Raw genomic sequence first — 22661 nt, forward strand, 5'->3', positions numbered from 1 at the left:
ATTGATTTCTTTTTGACTAATTTTCTTTTAGAAGAAAAAAAATCTGGCATCTTTGTTCAAAAAATAAACAAATTTCTATCACATTTCGGTGCAGACCTCCGTAAGTAGATACCAAATAACCCAAAGGACTAGTTAAGTAAATAATTTTTTTATTTCTTTAGAAAAATGTTTAGAAAAGGAAATAGCTTAAGTAAATGTGTTTGAAGATTTGGACAATATAGCTAAATAACATTTGTTAAAATGGATGCAAAATTCTTTTTCTGCCTGCTTGTTTACAGAAAAAGATATATATATATATATATAGTTAATAAAAATTCATAACATTTAAATAATTTTGTGATACCTTACAGAGTAAAAAAATTTCATAAAGAAATTTTACCATGTTCCCCACGATTGTCTGGATAGACCCATGATTATCCATTTAATTAAAATCTTCCTGTTCAGAATGATCCATAATTTTGTGAAAATTAAGTAATTTTTGGGAAATCAAAACTAGTTTATTTTGTATAAAAGAAAATCTCAAAATGTTTTCATTAATTTATATTTAAGTCTGTTTTCAGATTCACAATTTTATGAAGTCTGGAAAACATCCAAATTTCAACTGAACAGACCCCCAGTTAATGTACTTTTTTCCCATAAATTTAAGAAAATTCCAACAGTACTCGGCAACTGGAATCAGCAAAAAAAAAAACTATTTTGATAAGCTTGGGGTTCTAAAATGGTTCTTCATCTGAATATGAATGAAATTGACAATATGCGATGCATTTAAAGTCTTGAAAATACATAATTACTGCATAGATATGCAATTAAAATTACAAAAGAAATGTCAGAGTTTGCATACCAAATTTGCATCTTTTGGAATAACTGATCGTTATATGTATGGTGGTTTTTGCTGGACATTTCAACTCCTTCGAAATGTATTTTACACTTTGAAGACTGAATTCAATTACTTTCTTTCCACCATTGTGTTTACAGGAAAATGTATAATTATTGTATACCCCCATACTGAGTTGGCCTCTTACCTTGACACGTGAAGGGAGGGTTCATTTTGCAAGGAGGGGAAAAAGTAAAAACAAACTAGCTAAAATAACACGAGACACCAATGGAAAATACCAACCTGCTCCTTTTGTCTGCAACCTTTTTACCAAAAGATGAATGGAATCACCCATCGTGACATTTCATGACGTAGCCAGAGGCCAACTCAGCATGGGTGCACAATAATATATTGCATTAAATTTGCAAGAGCTCAAACTCCAATTTTATGCTTTCACTGCATTTGATAGTTTTTTCTCTTAGGACCGGATTACACTACAAAAGTTTTGAAATTTTTTATAAAAGTTGAAAATGCAAAATAAGTTTATCGATTAATCCAAGCAACCAATAAGCTTATTGGTTGTATTTTTATAAAATAACTTTTATAGTGTAATTCACGTCCATCATTTCAATTTTTTCCAGGGGGGGGGGGTGGCAAAGAACATAAACTCAGTGTGTGTATATATACCATTCCTATTGAATTTTTTGGACATAGTAGGCTGATGCATGTGATATCTGCCTTTTTTTTCGTGTATCCAATGGCTATAGGTGAAATAGCTTCTTCAGTGATGTCACAAGCTTGGCGCAGAGGTTTTCTGCTGTAGATGGTGTTGACTAAACTGAGATCAGAGTTGTCACTCTAACAAATTTCAAACCAAAATTTCATTAAATAGCCAATTAAAAGAAAAAATTGACTAATTATCAAAACTTTTGCTGCATCTAATGACTATAATTCGAACCAAATTGGATTATTGGTGTCAGTACAGGGGTCCAATGAAATGAATGATGAAAATGGTATCTTTCTCTGTGGCCATTAAACAGGGGGTTCTAATACATTATTTAAATATGTTCTTTTGCAGGGAAATTTTTATTTAGCCGTAAAATAGGTGTGACTGCATCTGAGAGTTGACCATTAAGGGGGATCTTTACTGTATATACATCAAGTTTTTTGGACTTCATGTTGTTCTTTCATAATAAACTTTTTTTAACTGACAACAGCTCATGATTATTTTCAAAAGACTACTGCTCTATTTTGTGAAGAAACCTGGCAACTCATCATCATATAATGCCGAGTTCCTTGATGAACTTGGTGAATAACCCTTGAGTATGAACAGCAAAAATATATTGCACTGATGATACGATTTCATTTGTGAGTCAGTATGATTTCACATGGCAGACGACATATTTTTTATGTGGTTTTATGTGTTTCAAATATATTTGCATGATACATATGTTACTAATTATTTTTTTCTTTATTCCTTCACTGTATTTAATGAGTGATGATCTATACTCGGAAATGATAAATTTTTTTAATTTCTCAAAATAACACAGAGTCTGACTAAAATATAAAATAACATTTAATTATGTACATGACAACTATTTCATTTTAATCAACTCACTTTAAGGCTGGATGCACACTGGTAAGACATGGCAAGACCAGACAGCTTTAGTTATTTTTGTTCACATTGATTTGTATGGTGCAATGTTTCAATGCCTGAGAGAGACTAACTGGTTTGCATTGCACCATGCAAATCAACATAAACAACGACTAGCTTGTCAAGTCTTTTCTAACTAGTGTGTGCCCAGCCTCATACTCAACCTCACAACTACAATTTGATGACTGGGAAAATCTTTCAAAACATACCAGATGCACTTCACATTCATATTCAAGTATGGAAACAAGACACTTTCACTCATAATTTAAGTCGACTGTGTGTATATATTTATTTTTCGCTACAGAAACAAACTGGATCATACTGTGGGTTTTTTTTCATAACATTAATACGCAATTCGTTGCAAAGCTCTGTACATACTTTTTTCCAGTCAGCTCCTTGACCCATAACAGGATGTTCATGATCTGAAAATTTGTAGGAACAAGTTAATTTAATTTCATATATATATAATTTGATTTAACCTTCTTGTTAATAAAATCATACGTCTAAAATGTGGTTATATCCCAATATGTGTGGGTGTCATTGTGCTATAAGGTAAACTAAGGCAAGTGGAAATTGGGGGCGACTGGGAATAACCACATGATTTGTAAAATTCAATTAGCTTTTTGGAACAGTCTCTTGCTGAATTTTTTTTCATACTTACTCTATTTTTAATAAAAATATAATTGGTACGATAGCTGCTCATTATATGGGGAAGTTAGGTTTGTTATTAAGGTACTACCTGTTGTCCCTTTTTCATTGAGTATTTCTGAAAATAAGAGTTGGCATAGTATCAATTTTTTTGTGTTAATTTCTTCATTTTTAATTATTTTATTGGTCATTTTAATATACTTATGGTATCTCTAAGTAGGAATTAAGAGGTTTACACTTGTCCCTATGTTTTCACTGTGCTGAGGCAAGTGGAACTCGATTCATTTACACTACCCCATACCCCCTGCATTTTTGAAATTTCACATTTCCCTTCTCATTTGCCTCATATAATGTCAGATAATATTTACTGGGGAGGGTCTCTTTAATGGGATATGACAGACAAAAAAAGCCACATTTGATGGTTTGGCAGAATTAAACAAAGTGAAACCAGCAGAATGTGCTAGTGTTTGTTAGAAGTCACTATAGGTATTTATACTAGCAACTTCTTGAAGAGATGGCATTTTGGGATTCTGTCTGTTAAAGACACTTGTTGAACCACTATAATGACATCTGCATAAGCTGTGTAAATCTATCATGACTAAGCAAACCAGCATGCTTTCCTGTTGTGTGACAATGTTTGTTTTCAGTTATGTATCTTCAGAGTTTTTCTTTGAAAGTCTGAAGAAATGAAAGTCATGAGACCAAAAAACTAAATGGTGCAGAATCTTACTATGTCCCACACAATGTGTTTGCAACATGACAATAAGTAAAATTTCATATTGTGCATCAGTCATACCAAAAGAAAGCTTAGATATGATGGATTCATGAAGTTTTGCAAATTCGTCAATGTAGGGAAACAACAATGAAAGTTCTTAACCCAGAAAAAATGGTATCAGCTTTCTCCTCAAGAAGCTGAATGAATGTCTACAGGCATAAACTTCTAAATGGCCCAAGGCCAACCCCCCTCCCCTAATTATTTACTACAATTTCCATAATACCTATCGAAATACTGAGTTTGAGGCCCCCCCCCCCAATACCAATATTTCCAATTACTTGATGCCTATGTGTATGTCTTTGGATGCTTTCAGCAACTTTTCACAAACATTCTGATTATGTTATCCAATTTTGCCACACCATCAGATGCACTTTTGTTTATTTTATTAAAAGTACTTTTGAATGGGGGTTTTATTTTATCTAACTTTATGCAATAAAAATTAACTACAAATTTCATCAACCTGCTTCTACAATATAATCTAAATTATAATTTTAACCTTTATTGTTGTAACCTCCCCTCCCCGGAGTCGCTAACATTCGAGCAGTCATTATTTGTGTTCTATTTGGATTTCTGCATTACTATTGATGGCAACATCTTCAGTTAAGTACAATTTTGGAGAGAATTGTTTTTAAATGATCAACTAAAGTTTAATCAAAAATTAGCATGTTTTCAACAGTTTTGGTAAATCAGCTTCTCTGCCTTTTGGCTAAGATCAAAATGTAGTGACCGATCAGAAATTTGCATGTAATTCTAACGGGAACAAGCTTCGAGGTCCTAAAGAACTTGCTCATCAGATGATTTACAGATCTACACAATGGAAATTTTGATGCATTTTATATTACCCATAATCAAAGGGTTACAGTTTGAAGTGGTATTTGATACTACTAGTAGTAGCGACATAACATAAAAAACAAAATTGCAACTGGTCTTTGTATTATACCAATGTATTCCAGAAGAAAATAAGTGAAACTCAGTCTTCCATTTGCTTTATGAAGCTCTAAAATACAAACTGCAATGATAATAACTTAATGATCATATAAGAAATTTATAACTATATCATGAACTTTTCAAAATAAAATAATTTTTCTCCTTTCGTATAATAAAATTTAGGGCTTTTCTAGATAATCATTTGTTTTAAAAGAAATAAGTAATCATTCATTTTGTTAAATTGAATTTTCATTGCATAGTCAAGCTGAAATACAGCCAAGTTGCTTGGAGAGAGTCCATGAAAAATATTCAAACTACTTTATGCCCCAGCTCAAATGCATTTATATTATACAATATTTTTTTTTATGAGGATCCTTTAACCTTGTTGTGCACACCAGTTAAAAATTGCTAATCTCAAACATGAAAATTATAACCTTTTCAAGCAATTCTAAAATGAAATGATTTCCGACTAAAAATTTCATATTTGTACAGAAAATTGAGAAGCATACCCAAATGACTTGCATAATCAGGTAATATTCCTAAAAATTTTCTGAAATCTCCCATTTGCTTTTCTTTATACAATTCGAGAAGTATGTTAGCAAAATGTTCTAGGTTGCTCCCATTCACTAGCAGAGCCTGAAAGATTGCAAAACTTTGTATAAGCATTCAAAGCAAAAAAAAAAAAAAAAAAAAAGATTTAAAAGTTAGTCATAAATTAAATGCAGTTTTACAGGACAGACATTTTGTTGAGATTTTAATCTGTGAACTCAGTAATATGGAATACTTAAAAGTAATTTTAGTGCTTTTCAACAGTCTTTATATGCAAAGGAATCTTCATCGTAATCACCGCTCAGTGGGTGTTCTTTTCATACTTTTCCAGCATCCAAAAACGGTTTGAAAGATGTACGAGTTCATTAGCATGATGAGAGAAAGACCTGATGATTTTGACAAAATGTTAACAATGTTTTTGTTGAGTAGAGGTACTGACAGATACATCAAAATTATGAAGTCATAAACACCAAAACATTTTTAGAGAAGCTCCTGGTCAGTACACAATCACAGAGAATATTTATGATCTTCGAAAATAATTATTGCTTCATGTGAAGAATGTTGAAAAAAAAAAAGAAAACTTTTTCAAAAAGCATGCCATATTAATGCAAACAAGATGCCTGTATACTTCGGTTGAGGACATAAGAATAGATCAAATAAAAATAAAACAATCGTTATAATTTGGTTTTTTCTGTATGAATGTAACAAAACTTTATGTAAAGGTAGACCAGGAGGTAAGGAAAGCAACCCGTGCAGAATGCACATGCCTTAAGTAGTTTCATGGAATCACATGATATGTTCTGGTGGTGGGGTATCAGTATCATCTAACAGATATCGGTAGTTTTTTCATCCACGTCTGCAAGTAAAGAAGTGAAACATGGTGGTGTTATGTCATTTATTTTTTAGTGGCAGAAGGAGTTTGATTTTGCAAAGTATCATCTGTTTGGGTTTATAATCTGGTCTCTCTCACCAAAGAGTCCATGATGACAAGTTGACCAGGTAGCATATTAACGCCTGAGTGGCGCAGTGGTAAGATGCGTGTCTTCCACTAAATGAAGGTTACCATCAAGATCGACATGTTCGAATCCAAGCATTGGGCATCAGAAACAAGTTCTTTACCTACGGAGCCTGGGATGACCACTGATAGATGGCGCCTTCATTGCTCACCCAACTCCACTGGTTTGAAATTGTTGTATGGCTATGCATGACTGGAGTTGGTGTACGGTAAAGTAAGTAGCATATCATCATTCACACAGATATCCATCAAATGCAGAGATTCTTGAGCACTTGACAACTAAAAATTTAGTTAACTATTAAATCACTCAATGCGTGTAAACGGGCCTTAATAGAATGAGTATCAGTTTTTTATGTATAGTTTATCATATTTATCATTAGGTATGCATTTAGGGGCCCTTTATGCCTGCTCCCCCACCATAAGCGGACCCAGACTCTTCGAACAGTCCACCTATGTCAATACTACAATTTTTTTCATTGGCCCCATCTATCTGTCTATGCACCCTACTAGTGTGTAAATAAATATTTTGCCCTTCCCCCAAATCTAAAATCAAACCTCAAAAATAAAAGAAAACATTTCTTCCAGTGATGTCTGAGCCGAGGGTGCAGCATGAGCACCCACAGTATTTTGTAGCACTGGTCTGAGCACCCACAGAATTCATTCAAAAATCAAAATATCCCATGTAAAGATCAAGTCGAGAGTCCAAAGGTTTAAAACACTCAAAAACCTTTTCGCTCATACATTTTGCTCCCCTGTGCTGGGCAACTGCACATCTTGTAAGACCATAACTAGGGTTTTTCCAGAGCAAAAACTCTATAGTTTCATAATGTTTTGTGATGGTTGTTTTTTTTTGAGATTGCCACCCGGTGCCTATTCTTAAACCTCACATGCACATTGCCCATATTCATCAATAGAATTTCTAACAAATCAGCATGTCAGAATGTGTGTGTAGATGTTGCAAACCTAAAGTGAAGTTTGTTTCTGTGGAGTGCTTGTTATGCTCTACTTGTCAAGTGCTGCCATTCGTCCTACAAATTTGGAAAAAGACAAATTGACTGGGTTTTTTATTATGGCACGCGGGAATTTTTTTAATGTTGTGGGCCTGATTGTTCTCTGTAGAGAGACTTTTTAAATGACAGACCCAGTACTTGAGTCTTTTTTATCCTTGTTAGTTCCAGCTCTTTATCATCAGTCATCATTGAAAACCACAAAATTAACAGTAACTGAGGAAATAGACAGAACCATCTTAATAGCATCATAATTGCCCAAAGTGATTTTTCTGAAGTTCCCATATCCACCTACCAATTTACATAAAATACTATTACTAAATACTATTCTCAAAAATGTTAATCAGATGTCATTATCATGTGGTTCTCCCCTTCTGCACTCAGTGAGCACTTCCTGAAGAGCCACTGCAACATGCCTCTGATTTCCATGCGTTAAGATGGAATCCGGAGCTTACAGATTCTCACTGGATATTAAAGGCATATTCACAGGGAAGGCTAAAGCCCGTCAATGTCCTGCCAATCCCGCCAATTGTTTATGCCAGTCCTGCATGAGTCAATGACAGTGGCATACACTGCCTTCATTTGCTGTTGCATTTTGCGAACTCAAACTCCTGCCACTAAAAATTGAATAACACAACGTTGCTTTTCTTTACTTGCAAACATTCCACAGATGCAGATGAAAAAATAACGAATTGCCTATTGGATTTGGCCGCCAGTACGTGGCACATGATTCCTCCTGATTACCTAGGGCAAGTCCATTTTACAGTAGGGATTTCCTTCCTTATCCCGCTTACTCTACCTCTACACAAAGTTTTGCCGCACTCATAGAAAAATAAAATTATAACCGTTCCGTTTTCATTTGATCCACCCTTTTCATAGTATGACAAAACAATTTTTGTCTTTGTATTTCAAACCTACTTTTAAAAAGCTTGTCTAAAATGTTTTAGACTACCCTGTACAGACAGATTCTTGAATAAATAAGAAAAACACTCTACTAAGTGGCATGAACAAAATTCAACTGTTACTCACCAGAGAACATTGCAAAGAGAATAAGCCAAATTTATATCTTTGCATAGACAGCATCAACTCTGAGATGAATAACCCAAGAATTTCTCCCCCACAACTCAATATTAACTGAGCAGCTTGAATTGAATTCCAGTTGCTTGGTATGGCTTCAAAAAAATTATCAGAAAAATTAAATTTGAGTTGAACTTGTTTAACTTATTTTTAATTGAAAATTTTAAATTGAATAAAGCATATCATAAATTTCACACCTGGTTTCAAAATGTTATTTTACTTATTCAAAGTATCACATATTCATAATGATTTTAATTTTAATTTATTGTTTTTGTATATACACAACACTTTGATTGCCAATTTTAATCTAATAATAATATTTATTGCAAAAAAAATATATCAACCTCAACCTTTGGAAAATGTGCCTAAAACATAGCATTGGGATGCATTCAACCCCTGACAGACCCACTCTCATTTTTTCAAACAAAAGAAAAAATAAATCAGTTTAAAGAAATTATTTTGGAGAAGAAATTGTTTTTATATTTAGAGATTCCCCTATTAATATTAAAAATAACTTGGAGAATATTCTAAGGCACACATTCCCTGAACAGCCAACAAAATCAACAACCTGAACATGGGCCACCCGACAGATCACACTCTTGATTTTTGAAAATCAACTATTCGTATTGAAAACAGCTTCTTTAAACCTAACAGTTTCTTGCATAAAAAAGTCTCTATCTTAAAGAATTAGCACATAAAAAGGTAAATTATGGCACTTTTATATACAAATAGATCATCTTTTGATGGTAAAATATAAATGAGGGATACATTTGCTGTTAATCATTCAAAAACATACTGAACCGATGGACTTCGATATAAATCCCAGGGTTTAACCACTTCCCATTACATAGATATAAAATTTAAATTGAGACCTGTAAGACCACATATTTCTGAGAGTTAATAGACAAATATTTCAAAATCACATTCTATAACTAGTAAAAGATGTGACTGTAAATTTAACATATAATGTACGTTCATCTTGAAAGCAAAAAGTTGATCATCAATTTTATATATATTTCATGAGATACCATCTCTTTTATTACAGATTTCCACAGCAGTGACAGGAGACTCCAATAATGATAATCTAATTTTAAAGTTTTTGTGGCTCTTGATTTTCACAAATAAAATATAAAAAAATTAACTCACATATCATCTTCTTGATAAGTTCTATGACATGCTTGCTCTGTAGAAACTTTCCTTTATGGAGGAGATTAATAATGGTACCGAGGTTTCTTAAATCTGTCACTGGATAGCTTGCTGATATGTTATCCATATAACCAGAGAGTGGATTTAAAGGTATTGTCCAATCAATATCACCACCTAAAAGATAACTTTACTGGTATTTTAAGTTTCCCCCATTTTATATTTAAAGATAGTCTAGAATCTAGAACAACAATGAATATAATTTTATTGGGGCACAGTAATGTCTGGCTAAAATTTTGAGTATATGTAAAATTTTTTTGTGACATTGCCAGGTCTACTATGCCTTAAAATATTCCAAATCAACTCCAATTGCTTAACATTTAATTAATTCTTCTCATCTCACAAAAATAAAAGAGCACAATAAAAAGAGTTGTTTTACTTCCATTGATTACAGTGGCGTCAGAGCCGGGGGTGCTTGAGCACCCACTCTCTTGTAGAACAGGGCAGAGCACCCACAGAATTGATTCAGGAATAAAAATCTCCTATATAGATTTCTGATTCTTTTTATTAATTATCATACAAGAAAATAATTAAAGGAAAAACTGTCTGTTTCCTCTCTATGCATCTTGCTGGAGTCCCCATTGCCATCGCAATTGATAGAGCCTTTAGGCACCGATACAGCAAACATTTTACTGTAGTGCTTCCCCCCCCCCTTCCACTTTCTCATATTTTTGCTTGTGTCCCTTCTCCCTGTTTTGCCTAAGGGATGGTGGATATCCAGATGCACATGTTTTGGTGTGGCATCAGAACCAGGGGCTGCTGCTGCTGCTTGAGCACCCACAGTGTTTTGCAGTAAACAAAAACCTAACAAAAAGTGAAAAATCTTTTTCTTCACTCTATACATCTTGTTCTGTTGTGTTGCTCTACTTATCCAGTAGTTATTTGTACAGCTTCAGGCACCTACAATGGGTATTTTTGGAGCCCACACCAGCTTTTTTTCAATTCTGCCCACGCAGGCAGGGATGCAACTAGGGGGGAGCAGGCGGGTCTGGTGCCCTGAGCGCTGAACCAGGAGGGGGCACTGAATTCATCCTTTAACTGCTTCCTCTACATGAAAAGGGCGCCAAAATTCCGGCTTGCCCCGGGTGACAAAGTATCTAGTTGTGACCCTGCACGCAGGCATCCTTCCTTTACCTCAGGGTAAAAGTATTTCACAATAAATGAAATTCTGTATTGATGGGGTGATCCAGACACATGTTTCAGTCGAATGAATGAATGGCTGCAAAGATTTTTTAAGGAAAATTTATCTCCTGATACCAGCAGACATTGGCATACGCCGTGGGGGGGGGGGGGGGTTTGAGGTTCTAACCCTTCCCCTCGAGCCAAGATTATAGTGTTATTTGCAGGACAAAACATAATCCCAACCCCCCCCCCCCCAAGGTAAAAAATCTGAACCCCCCCCCTCGAGAAAATTCTGCATACGCCTATGTCAGCAGATATGGGATAATTTGCTTATAGGGTCTTGACAGTGGTGCAATTGTGTGTGCATTTATTTCCTTAGATCAGTGGTTCTCAACTGATACTCCGCTGAGTCCTTGGGGCTTCATGTGCACTTCGAGAAGTGCTCCGCAGTCACTCGAAGAAAATAAAATAAATGAGTAAATTTGATAAATAAATAAAACAGACGAACCTACGGAGCTTCGCCATAGAAATTATATACTAAAAAGGGCTCCAAGAGTAGATAAAGGTTAAGATCCGCTGCTTTAGACTGCTCATCAAGGCAAGTCCTCTGAGTGTTTGGACCTTGTATTTGAAGCAACTACGTAGGTAAGCAATAGTTTTACTTATACAATATCAAGTGGTTCTTGAGTGTTTGATAACCACGGCTCCCTCATGCATGGCCCCTCCAGGATGTGGAGGCCACGAAATTGAAGATGCTAGCCTTTAGAATGGTATCTTTTGCATGGTTCCATTTGGAGCAATATTTTTGTTTGGAAATCAAACTGTGCCAAGTACAGCTACGGTTCCTACCTAAAAGGGGTGAGCCATGAGATTGGCCAAGACAGGGTGCAGCTGTATACAGTATTTCCAAGGTAGAATTCGCAGCTCGTGGCGAGAAATTTGGGGGAGGTGCTAAAACAAATTTTCATTCTCTGTAGGTATGATTTTTATATCCCTAGTTTAAAGGTAGCCCTGCGCATGATCACGTGGGCTCGAACATTTTTTATTTCGGTTCTTCTGAAGGATTTCAGGAGGTCAGTGAGCTTGGATGAGAAAACAATTCACTTTTTATTCTTTTATTATATACCGAATATTATTCTCCAAAGGGGGTATGCATCTGGGACCATCACAAGGGTTCCGTGTGACAGAAGGAAGGACCCCTTTCTCAAACCGATATAAATTGTTGTTTTTCACTTTCTGTTTTGTTGAAGCAGACCAGACCTAGGCAGTTACGAAAGGTGCAGTCGCACCTGGCCACAAAATTTAGGGGTCGCAGTTTTCATAAAAGAAACACTTCTTCAGAAATGGGAAACATGATCCCCCCCGAAACCTACATTTCGTGAGAGAAGAAACAGCTTCCAGTTTCAAACCCTGATAACATCAAAAAGCACTCGTGGCTATTACTATTAGTGAAGGAATTCCAAACAGCATATGCAAAGACTGGGGTTTTCAGTTTGACCGACATGCCCTCGGGTGCCAGAAAGCGGAAGTAGCAGCAGATATATTTGTGTGGGGCAAAGGGTATGGGAGGAGAGTAACTCAGAGGAAGGAAAGATTTTGAAACCATTGATTTTTTCTTTTTTTGCCGAAGTTCTTTTATTTTCCCTAACGCTGAAAATGGTATTAAACAATTAGTGAAGTTTGCCGACAACCAGCTGTAGAAACTTGTGAGAAGATTCTTTTGGTTGTCCGATTTTGCCAATGGCCAATTCTTTATTGTGATTGGATGTTATCAGCATGGTTGTGCCTACAGCAATGGAATTGCACTAATTGTCTTAGTCCTTTTTTTTTACATGTTAGATAGTGAGTAAAAGTACGGTACTACCTATGTTTACTGCTGGCCATAATGATTGCCAATATAGCCTCCGCTCTTAGATGAACATGGGTGCATTACAAATTTTAGTGTAAACCAGTGACTCTCAAGCTTTTGTCACCCGTGGCTATTGCCCCTTTCACAGCTCCCCACAATAGTCTAATGAAAAATCGCTTTAAGGCACCGAACCGGCACACATCAATATCTACGGCTCAGCGTGGTGCCCCTAGTAGCCGCGACGCACACTTTGAGAACCATTGGTGTGAAGAAGAAGTACAAACATAATTACCTATCCAAGGCATTTCATATTTGGATTTTCCAACAGGCGAATTCACTAGATAGTGGTAAGATTCATATAATGCGTTGTTAAACGAAACTGTTATCAGCGATATCTTTGTAGATTTTTCGTACAGAAACTGTTTCTCATAGAATTTTGTTTCGAAACTTGATGGCAGCAGGGCCGTCACTTCAACTTTTTCCTGGAAATTTAGAGAACAATACTGCCTGGACGGCAGCATTGTTTCTCTAAATTAACGGACTTGAATCGATAGATTTACAATTGAAACTGTCATGCTCGAGTGTATAAGAAAAGTTTTTCTTCAATGAAAATACACCAGGGTGAGTATGTGTATTTTAATTTTCATTATTAATCCTATTATTTTAAAAATAAGCAATGTGTAAGCTGAATCCAATGAAGATTGACAGGAAAAGGTTATGTAAAATGCAAAGAATTCTATACTGCATGTGAAATTCTTTTTCCCGATGATTTCCCTATGTCTTTCAATTTTTTAAATTTTTTTATCACTATTCAAAGCAGGGCCGTAACTAGGATATTTGCAGCTTCCACAACTTTAAAATTTGATAATTTTGTAATAGTCTTCCTTGTTCCCACCTAAAACTGCCGCACGGGGCAGTTCCCCCCCCCCTTCCCCCTTTAGTTACGGCCCTGTTCAAAGTATGAATTAAAATATTTTACTGCAGTACAAATTTTCAGGATGATAAATTACTGATGTATTCTGTGCCCAAGAGCTAGTTGTGGTCCTGAAGTTGGTGCATCTGACTGCATAAAATTGCTACAACAGCCAAAGCTCTTTTTTGTTGCATGCTTAGGAAAAATGTTCAAAATTTTCTCTAATTATTTTTTTCTTAACCCTGATTTTATGCCTCTTCTGTGGCTCTGTGCGTTTGCATGAGTCACACCTCATTTGAGCCACCACTGCCTATCATATACTGAAAAAAAAAAGATTTTTATTGTTGTCGTCGTCCCCTCACCTAATAGGATTGTAGAAAAAAAATTATAACCAGTGCTCTGGCATGACTAAATACTAATTCAATTGGTTATGATTAGCACCACAATAAATTTGATTGGTACTTGCCAAATTATTTTAAATTTAATTTACTCTCGATAGCTCAACAGTCTGCTTAATAACCCTATTTTTAGTTTGCCTCTTCACAGTCAACACTTTCAGGTTTTAATTATTGTATGCTATACCGAAAGTATCCATCTACTTTAACCAGTCAGGTGGTTATGACAGCATATGCCGTCACGCCAATTTTTAATCTAATTATCTCAATTTTTGAAAATTAATTAGTAATTATTTCAATTCTCATAATTTTTTTCTTGGTGATTTAAAAAAATAAGGAAGTCAGTCTAAATATATTCATAAAACATTTTAATCAGGAAAATTCATTTTTTATACATTTTATCTAGCTAGGAACACAGTTGCGAATTTTTGGGATAGCTTCACTGATGCGTCTTAACTACAGTGACGCGAAGTAACCAATGTCGTCTCGCATGGTGAGAATTTTGCCTCGAGGCTCGAGCCACCCATGGTATACAGAATTTATACAAAAATATATTTGTGTTTTTTAATATTTATTTTTGCAAATACATTTTCAATTTTTGATATCCTTCAAGAGGGGGAGAGGCTAACTGGTCCATGTGTATGCTGATTAAGAAATCCCTTCTCCAAAAACTAATCTCTCAAAATTTTGTGATATTTCACTATGAATTAATAAAAAAAAGTTAATATCTCACCTTCATTGACCATTCCCCAAATGATATACAGTAATTTAGCTTGCTTATCAACAGGATAATTCCACAAGATGAGAGCCATGAGAAATCCGTGTTGATAAATATGTGTATACTGGAAATAAATATATCGATAATAATCTCTTATACTTCGCTCATCACATTTTTCATCATCTGCAAAGAATGTGAATATCATAATGTTAGAGGGGGAAAAAACTCAAGTCAAAAAAAGCAGCTAAGCACAAAAAAAGTTCAAGTTTACCAAACAGTGCATCTTTGATACCCTCAAAAAAGTGTTTCAGTATTAGGGAATAAATTTCTGTGAGTTAACTCTATATCAAATTTTAATGATCTTCTAAAACTTTTGTAGAATCAAACTTTTGTAAATCAGTTTTATTGGAAAATAGTTTTATCAACTCTTAAGTCTTCTTTGGTGTTTTCTTTTTTTAACTTATTGATTTGTTTTTAACCAAAAAATATATAAAACTGAGATTTTTTATTTATTTACATGTTTTACTTGATTTTTTTTTTTACTTGTTGGGATAGATTAAAATATTTGGAACAAAGAAATATATTTTATCAATAGTTTTAATGCCACACCTGAATTTGAATCAAGAACTTTTGAAACAAGTGTTTCAATGCCACTAATATTCTCAAGTAAGTGATGTGCTTTTTCAATCTTCCCATGGTTCCAACGATTTATGAATCTCTCAGCAAAACGGCCATAGAACTTCAAATAAGATTCTTTATCAATCCAGTGAGAACCAATTGGAAGAGCCCAATTTGGCTGGAAAAAGAATAGTATTATATAATAGTAGTGAATAATTATTAGTATGAAATGAAAACATTGAACTCAAGTTCATAAGAACATATTTCACACATCATTTTATAATTTTTGTTTAAGCTTATCTCCTTCACCCCCAAGCTATAACTGGCTATTAAGAAAAAAAAAAATTCTGATTGATTTGTATTTATTATAAATCAAAATGCCTCTTATAAAAAGAAAACTTTTTAATTTAATTTTTGTTGATATTTCTCTAGGATCATTGGAGTTATTTACAATAGAAGCATGTGTGTACCTCGGGTCTCAACATGAAAAAGAACCATTTAAAACCATTAAACTTGAGAGTCCACATATGTAGGCCTCTGGACTGATGTGGTTATGGTTCATATCTCACAGGCTTTTGTTTTTCCCCTTCACAAAGAAGCAGCAACAGTAGTGATTTTACCATGATGCTAAAGGCAGGTGGTCTTGCAATCCAATAAGGACACCAGCTGTCCCTGAAGGACAAAGACCAGTGTAGTTACTAGTTAACTTGACTCCCAGACATTTTCATTTTCTTTCCATAAGAAGCAGCATATTTCATACTATATATCACCAACAGGCTTAATATTCCATAGATTTTTGTTTTTTAATTTCACTATTACCCCCAGTTAATCAAGGTTCTACTGTAGTAAGTGATTTATGAAAAATAATCAGTTATATATAGGGTGATTATAAAGTTCTGATTCCAAAGCACTATACAATAAGAACCACAGGTCAGAATGACTTGAAAATTTACATACGTACTCCTGAAACAATGTAATTTTCTTTGGCAGGAAAAAAACTTTAAAATGTACAAGTACATGATGCTGGACTTGGCCAGCAGTATAATCAATTTTGTGCAACCACATCATTTCGGCACTGCACGTCAACAGCATCAGTATGTGTGTGTGGATTGCAAACTTTTATCAAGATGAACATTGCAACATCAGCGAAGCAGCTAGCTGATGAAAAACCATTTTAACAATAACAGGATGGCACAATACCTGGCTGCCACATCAACCAAGGACTTTTCAGTCCCTTGAGGCTACAAAGTGTTTGTTTGTAATATGTATGCATCTATTTCTTTTTGTGTATTATATGTTTGTATTTGTGTAACATGTCTAGATTTGTGTACTGCAAGCTTGTATTTGTGTAACATATGTCTGAATTTGTGTATTACATGTTCGTATTTGTGAAATTAAAAAAAATAAACTTTTGGCTTCGGGGATACCTTAAAATGTTATGTCGGTTTGCAAACATTCGTGAATTGAAAGTAAACCTACATCATTACCATGAAATATTGGGATCTGTTGTTGAACAAACATTTTTGCAGTTACACCTCACAGCCAGAACACAGTGGACAACATACTTAACATTTCTTGTGTAAGTTGAGTTGTTTGTTTAAATGACATCATTTTTGTGATACTTCCATGAATTATGAAATCGTACCATGCTAATTAAGTTATAATTTTTGCCCTGACTGACTATAATTTCTATTTCATGAGCAAACTTCCCACTTGTTGGATGAGTACAGCATCTATTTCATATTTTTAAGTATTCCCCCCTCGTACATACAAAATTCTATTGCTTCAGGAATATTCATGTACATTTCCAGTCATTCCAACCAATGGTGCTTATTTTACAATGTTTTGAAATCAGAACGTTAGTTATAATGACTGTATACTGTAAATCATCACTAATTAATCTGCATTAATAATATTTCAAACACATTGTATTTACCTAGTTTTTATCACAGTTTCTGCAGAATTGTGTTAATAACATTAATAAGCATTTTATTTTAATTATTTATTAGAGGTTTGAATGATTTTTCAGAGAAACTTTGTTTTTAATGTAATTTCACTTAAACTGGTTTAAACCAAAAAACCAGTTTTATTACCAACTCTGCTCTCTCATGTATTATCACTATAAAACCTTTTATTATCCAGAACGTTGGTTCTGGTTTGAGAGGATACCTGAAAATGGGAAAAAATAAATTAAAAATCTACAGTTCACTGCCAGATTTGAACCTAAATAGAATAAACATTTAAAAAAAAAATCAAACTTCAATATTTTCTTTTTTAGTTTATAAAATATTTTCCTTGCATTAGCAAATCTGAGGTCTGTTGTAATATAACTGAACAGAATATATAAATACCGTTTATTTTTCATTAGCTTTTTTTTATCCACAACTGATGTGCATTTCTTTTGGGCAAGTTGCTATCACTTTATCTTGAAAGAGGTGGCCAAATAGAAATTTTGTGATTGCGAAACCTAATTGTACATGCAAGTAATTGTGTTCTGGTGCTGCCATTCATCTTTGGCATACGAAATAAGAATAAAAGGTTTTCAGTGTAAAAACACCAAAAATAATTGAATACCAAAATAATGAGAGAAATTTAAGAATTCTGTTTAAAGTTAAACATTTAATTACAGTACATCAAAATACACTAAATTCAGTTGAAATGAAATTAATACCTTTCTCATGATATGATAGAGTATTGCCATTTTCTCTTCCACACAGAATGAGACCATACTAATCCTGAAGAGGTTACCTGAAATTCAAAAATCATAAAACATTTTATTTCTTATAACTAAGTGAATTCTAAAACTAAATTATATCTCCTTATTTTTTAGTATGTATCTTTAACTTGGTTTTTTACTGAACTTTCATAACTCTGGGTAAAAATGTCATCCATATTGGGGAAGCTAGGCCCCTAGGCAGAGATCTTCAGTGGGCACCGGGCCAAGATTTTTCATGGGTCCCACTCTAAAATATATGGGGGCAAGTACCTCTATGGGGGTACAAAAAAAACCACAGTCAACGCTTGTTATAGTGACCATTCCATTATATCAATTGATAAGATAAGTCACAAATGTTTCATATAATAAATATTTGATAGGTTTTTTTTTTTCGATATAACCTATTTTTGACAGAATTATGGAAGTACTTATAACAACTTTATACCTATTGAAGCAATGACTATAATAGGGTCAATCCCAGACCCTAGGGCTAAAACCTCACTACGGTTAAGACCGTCCTGGTTGAAGAATGGGGGGGAGGGGAGTATCTGTATATTTTTAATTTCATAAATGAAGCAGTATTAAAAATATGAATACAATTTTCTGAATCATGATGAATGTTTGATAAGGAAAATTTATTATAAATAAATATACAAATAGTTAATCTACAAACCCAAAACAATAGCATGTTCAATCAGATGATCATGCTTGCAAAGTGGCCTTTCGTTTCTCAAGATGCTATTTCTCTCCTTAATTAGAAGGCTCGTGAATTCGGGACTGAGAAGAAACTCTAACACAACTTTAGAATAGACTTTTGATGCCCTTGCAAGATTTTCTAGGTCAACAACTATGGATGTAAAGAAATTGATTAATTTGACAAGCAAAAGGTTCAATTTACAGGCTTCATAAATATCAATGTTAGTAATTTCTACACTTTCTTAGAGGGGCTGTGAAACTAAAGTTATCCCCCACCAAATTTGAAGAACTAAGTTTTTCTATTAAGAAGTCACCAACAAATAAGGCAAATACGCAAAAAAAAACAAAAACAAATGCATTTCGACACCCGATGGGTGTCGTCTTCAGAAGAAGTAAATATTTAACCACTAATCAAACTGATCGAGTTTCCCCACTTGGTTTGATACCCAATCTTAACTCTCTGTATTCAACCCATGTGGAATACTTGGTCAGCATGATTAGTGATTAAATATTTTTTTCTCTAAAGACGACACCATTGTATGTCGAAATGCATTAGGAATTGTTGTATTTTTCGTGTATTTGCCTTATTTGTTGGCTACTTCTTAATATTCTTGGGAAAAGTTGGTATACGCTTCCATAAGTTGTTTTAAATGACAACTATATTTAAAACAGCTTGGATCAAGTATAGGCTAATGTCAATACTGTGCAACAGGGAAAGGTAAATCCCAGGTGCTAGATTGTTATGATAACTCAAAAATTGAAATTAGTGCTAAATTTTTTCTGTGATTACTGAATATTTCCTTTAAAAGGGCTACACAAATTTTTCAGAATTCATGTCAGCATGTCTCTTAACATGGTAAGGTGTCATCATGTTCTGGGAATGTTGAAAAAATATTTTGGAGAGTTTTTTTTCAGAAAATAATGCTTGGTTTGTTAAAACTTTGACTGACACCTAGTTTTTTTCCTCCTATTGGTCAAAACCTACCATTAAATTTTGTAATTTTCTAGTTTTTAAATTGGTCCTATCATGAACAGATGATATGCATGTTAACCTGCTAAATCATTTTATGATTAGTGATGTGGACAAAAAAGAACATTTAGGCTTTGCACATACAGAAAGGTATATTTTAGACAATCTCTGATGCTTACAGCTTCGAGTGTCATGATTTGACACTTGAATTTACCCGGGAACTATACATGCATAAAATTATTGGATAGACAAATATGAAGAACATTACCGCACAGTTTAACATTGGTTTGGATGAATTGCAAGGCACCTCTGTGCAGAAAGTCTTATTATGAGAGCTTACAGTAGTGATATAGATTGTTTTATAACAGATTACAGCAGACTTTTTGTCATAAGCAATAAGTATCTTCAAAATTAGTTCACTGACGGTGCATTGCTAACCATTCATAGTAGAGATTTTCTCACTATAAAGGCATACCCATTACTACAGCAGAAATTTACTTATATTGTTTAGAAGATATAGAAATTACTTTCAAGATAGCTAAGAATTTTCTGTATCATTTCCAATGGGAGATATTCCAAGCTCAAAATATCCGGGAATTTTATTCTGCCTGTGATAATTCTTGGTGATCTTCTCAGAGGTAGTCGACCTCCCTTGTTTTCAAGAAGTATTCCATCTAAAAGAAATGAAATCAGAAAAATTAGGCAATGATATTCATGTGCATATTCACATAGTGGGCAGTAGCAGCAGCCTACATACAATATACATTTCAATATCATTAACGCATGAACCAAATAGGACCATTTCAAGTCAGCAGAAACATGTTACTTTATCACGCTAAGTGTTTACATTTTTCTAGCGTGACACATCAGCTGTTCTGTTGTCTGCACATCTCCATTCAAGCATTTGATTTCTGTGAAAACATAATAAAAAAAGGGAGAAGATCAGCAAAACATACACAGTACGATGCCTTTGACTCCTCCAGAACAGGTCAGCCAATCATGCCTGACCTAAAGCACTGCCATGAGGCATCTTGCACTCTGTAGGTCGTACTGTTTCTCCCATTGGTGAGGGAATGGTGTTTCCAGTGGGTGATTCACCATATATACAGAGCAAAAAAAACCTGCCTTTAGAAAAATAATACCTCATTCTTCCCTGTTAATATACCAGGCTGAGGTGCCTGCCTACCTCAGCCTGGCTAGGAGGATCTCAAGGATTGCAGAAAGGGAGTACTTCATGATAATGACATCCGATTAACATTTTCAAGAATAATTATGTAAATTGGTAGGCGGGTATGGGGACTTTAAAAAAATCATTTTGTTTCTGCACCCATGATGCTGTTAAGATAGTCCTGTTTATTTTCTCAGTTACTATTAATTTTGTGGTTAATGATGACTGATGATAAACATAACCATGGTATGTTATATTTTTTATCTTGGTCCTTTATTTAATCCAAGAATGTTGTTTCGTTATTGTCGTTTGTTTTATAATCCTTATTTTTTTCATTTTAACAGCCATAGTATTATCTCTTTGTGGCTAGTTTTTTTTCTATGGCAAGAAAGATGTCCAAAAGCATGACTCAGTTCAGTGCCGTCTTAACGCATGGACCCACCCGACAAACCAGTCACGACCCAGGCTCTGTCCCTCCAGGGATATAAGCCTTTTACCTTTGCGGGTTGGGTCGCGCTGGGGAGTACATGGACCCACCCGGCATGGCCCGAGGGCCTCAAGGGAAGAGGGGCCTCTGAGAAATTAGAACCGGTTGAAATTCTTGAAAATTTGTCAGATAGGGCCTCAGAAAAACTACTTGGCCCGGGGGCCCATGATGCTCTTAAGATGGCCCTGGCTCAATTTCATTCTTGGCGACTTATCATGGTTTTGGCCTTTTTCCTCGCGAAATTAAAAAAAATCTTCTAAAAGGGCATGTAATCTGTTATAAAACAATCTAGACTTTCAACTAACAAGACTTTCTGCACAGAGGTGCCTTGCAATTCATCCAAACCAATGTTAAACTGTGGGGTAATGTTCTTCATATTTGTCTATCCAATAATTTTATACATGCATAGTTCCCGGGGAAATTCAAGTGTCAAATCATGACACTCGAAGCTGTAAGCAGCAGAGATTGCCTAAAATATACCTTTCTGTATGTGCAAAGCCTAAATTTTCTTTTTTGTCCACATCACTAATCATAAAATGATTTAGCAGGTTAACATGCATATCATCTATTCATGATAGGACCAATTTAAAAACTAGAAAATTACAAAATTTAATGGTAGGTTCAAATTTATTATAGCTGTTTCAAAGTCCCTAAATGCATGTCTAATGATAAATATTAAAATATATAAACCATACAATCTGAATAAGTAGAACATACATATAATACTGATACCCAAAAGGAGAACATTATATCCAAAAAATATAAATGAGTAAAATTTTTATAGTTAATTTAAACATTTTAAACATTTAAAAAATGAGATTCTTCCATAAAAATATTTTCTGTCAAACGAAGTAATACTCACTCATGCCGGATTAAAAGTGGAAATTTCGGGTCGTAAATAACCAAGCACCGCAATCACGACGAGACGGTATAAAATGAAAGCAGCGGGAAAACTTGCAATTCACCATCAGCCACCAAGGAAAGAAGAATTCAGAAGAACAGACGATAACAAATTGTAGAGACCAGTTTTTAAAAATATTCCTAAAAGCCACAGACGACGAATCATTCTGCAACTTCCCATCATGGTACGCATCAGATGTAAACAACAGACAGTAATGAATGAAGTTTAAATAACTTCTTTTATTAAATCTTTTAAAAAATCGGCGTTATTCATTTTTTTTTTTTTTCTGGAGAAATAAATCTAACAAGTAGAAAAGTCACTTGAGAGTATTGCGTTGGTTATTTGAACCCAACTATAGTATCAATGAAATCTCAAATCCTAGGATGAACGAGAATTTAAATGTCCCTCAACTTAGAGATGTCTTGACTTGACTCATATT

General features: G+C 34.4%; 1 protein-coding gene across 1 annotated transcript; it reads right to left on the minus strand.

Annotated features, from left to right (window-relative positions):
• Window positions 1–2326: 2326 nt before the first annotated feature.
• Window positions 2327–22651, minus strand: LOC149086396 (F-box only protein 47-like). The gene is made up of 10 exons (XM_089255302.1): window positions 22184–22651; window positions 20194–20340; window positions 18674–18847; window positions 17956–18032; window positions 15276–15462; window positions 14682–14849; window positions 9613–9786; window positions 8419–8561; window positions 5328–5454; window positions 2327–2890 (listed from the first exon to the last, which is right to left on the minus strand). Exons 1-10 carry the CDS (start codon window positions 22185–22187, stop codon window positions 2757–2759), a joined length of 1335 nt encoding a protein of 444 aa, XP_089111428.1. The 5' UTR covers window positions 22188–22651; the 3' UTR covers window positions 2327–2756.
• Between the last annotated feature and the right edge of the window lie 10 nt (window positions 22652–22661).

Source organism: Pholcus phalangioides, unplaced genomic scaffold (assembly GCF_987345545.1).
Source record: "Pholcus phalangioides strain wild (caught in Gottingen) unplaced genomic scaffold, Ppha-v1.0 ptg000004l_1, whole genome shotgun sequence".
Taxonomy (NCBI): domain Eukaryota; kingdom Metazoa; phylum Arthropoda; class Arachnida; order Araneae; family Pholcidae; genus Pholcus; species Pholcus phalangioides.

Excerpts from the sequence above, each read along its gene's own strand:
- LOC149086396 (XM_089255302.1), bottom strand. Across the intron at positions 14,850-15,275 it reads AGTTCTTGATTCAAATTCAG|ATGATGAAAAATGTGATGAG; the intron begins GTGTGGCATTAA and ends CATTCTTTGCAG. Across the intron at positions 9,787-14,681 it reads TTGGGGAATGGTCAATGAAG|GTGGTGATATTGATTGGACA; the intron begins GTGAGATATTAA and ends GTTATCTTTTAG.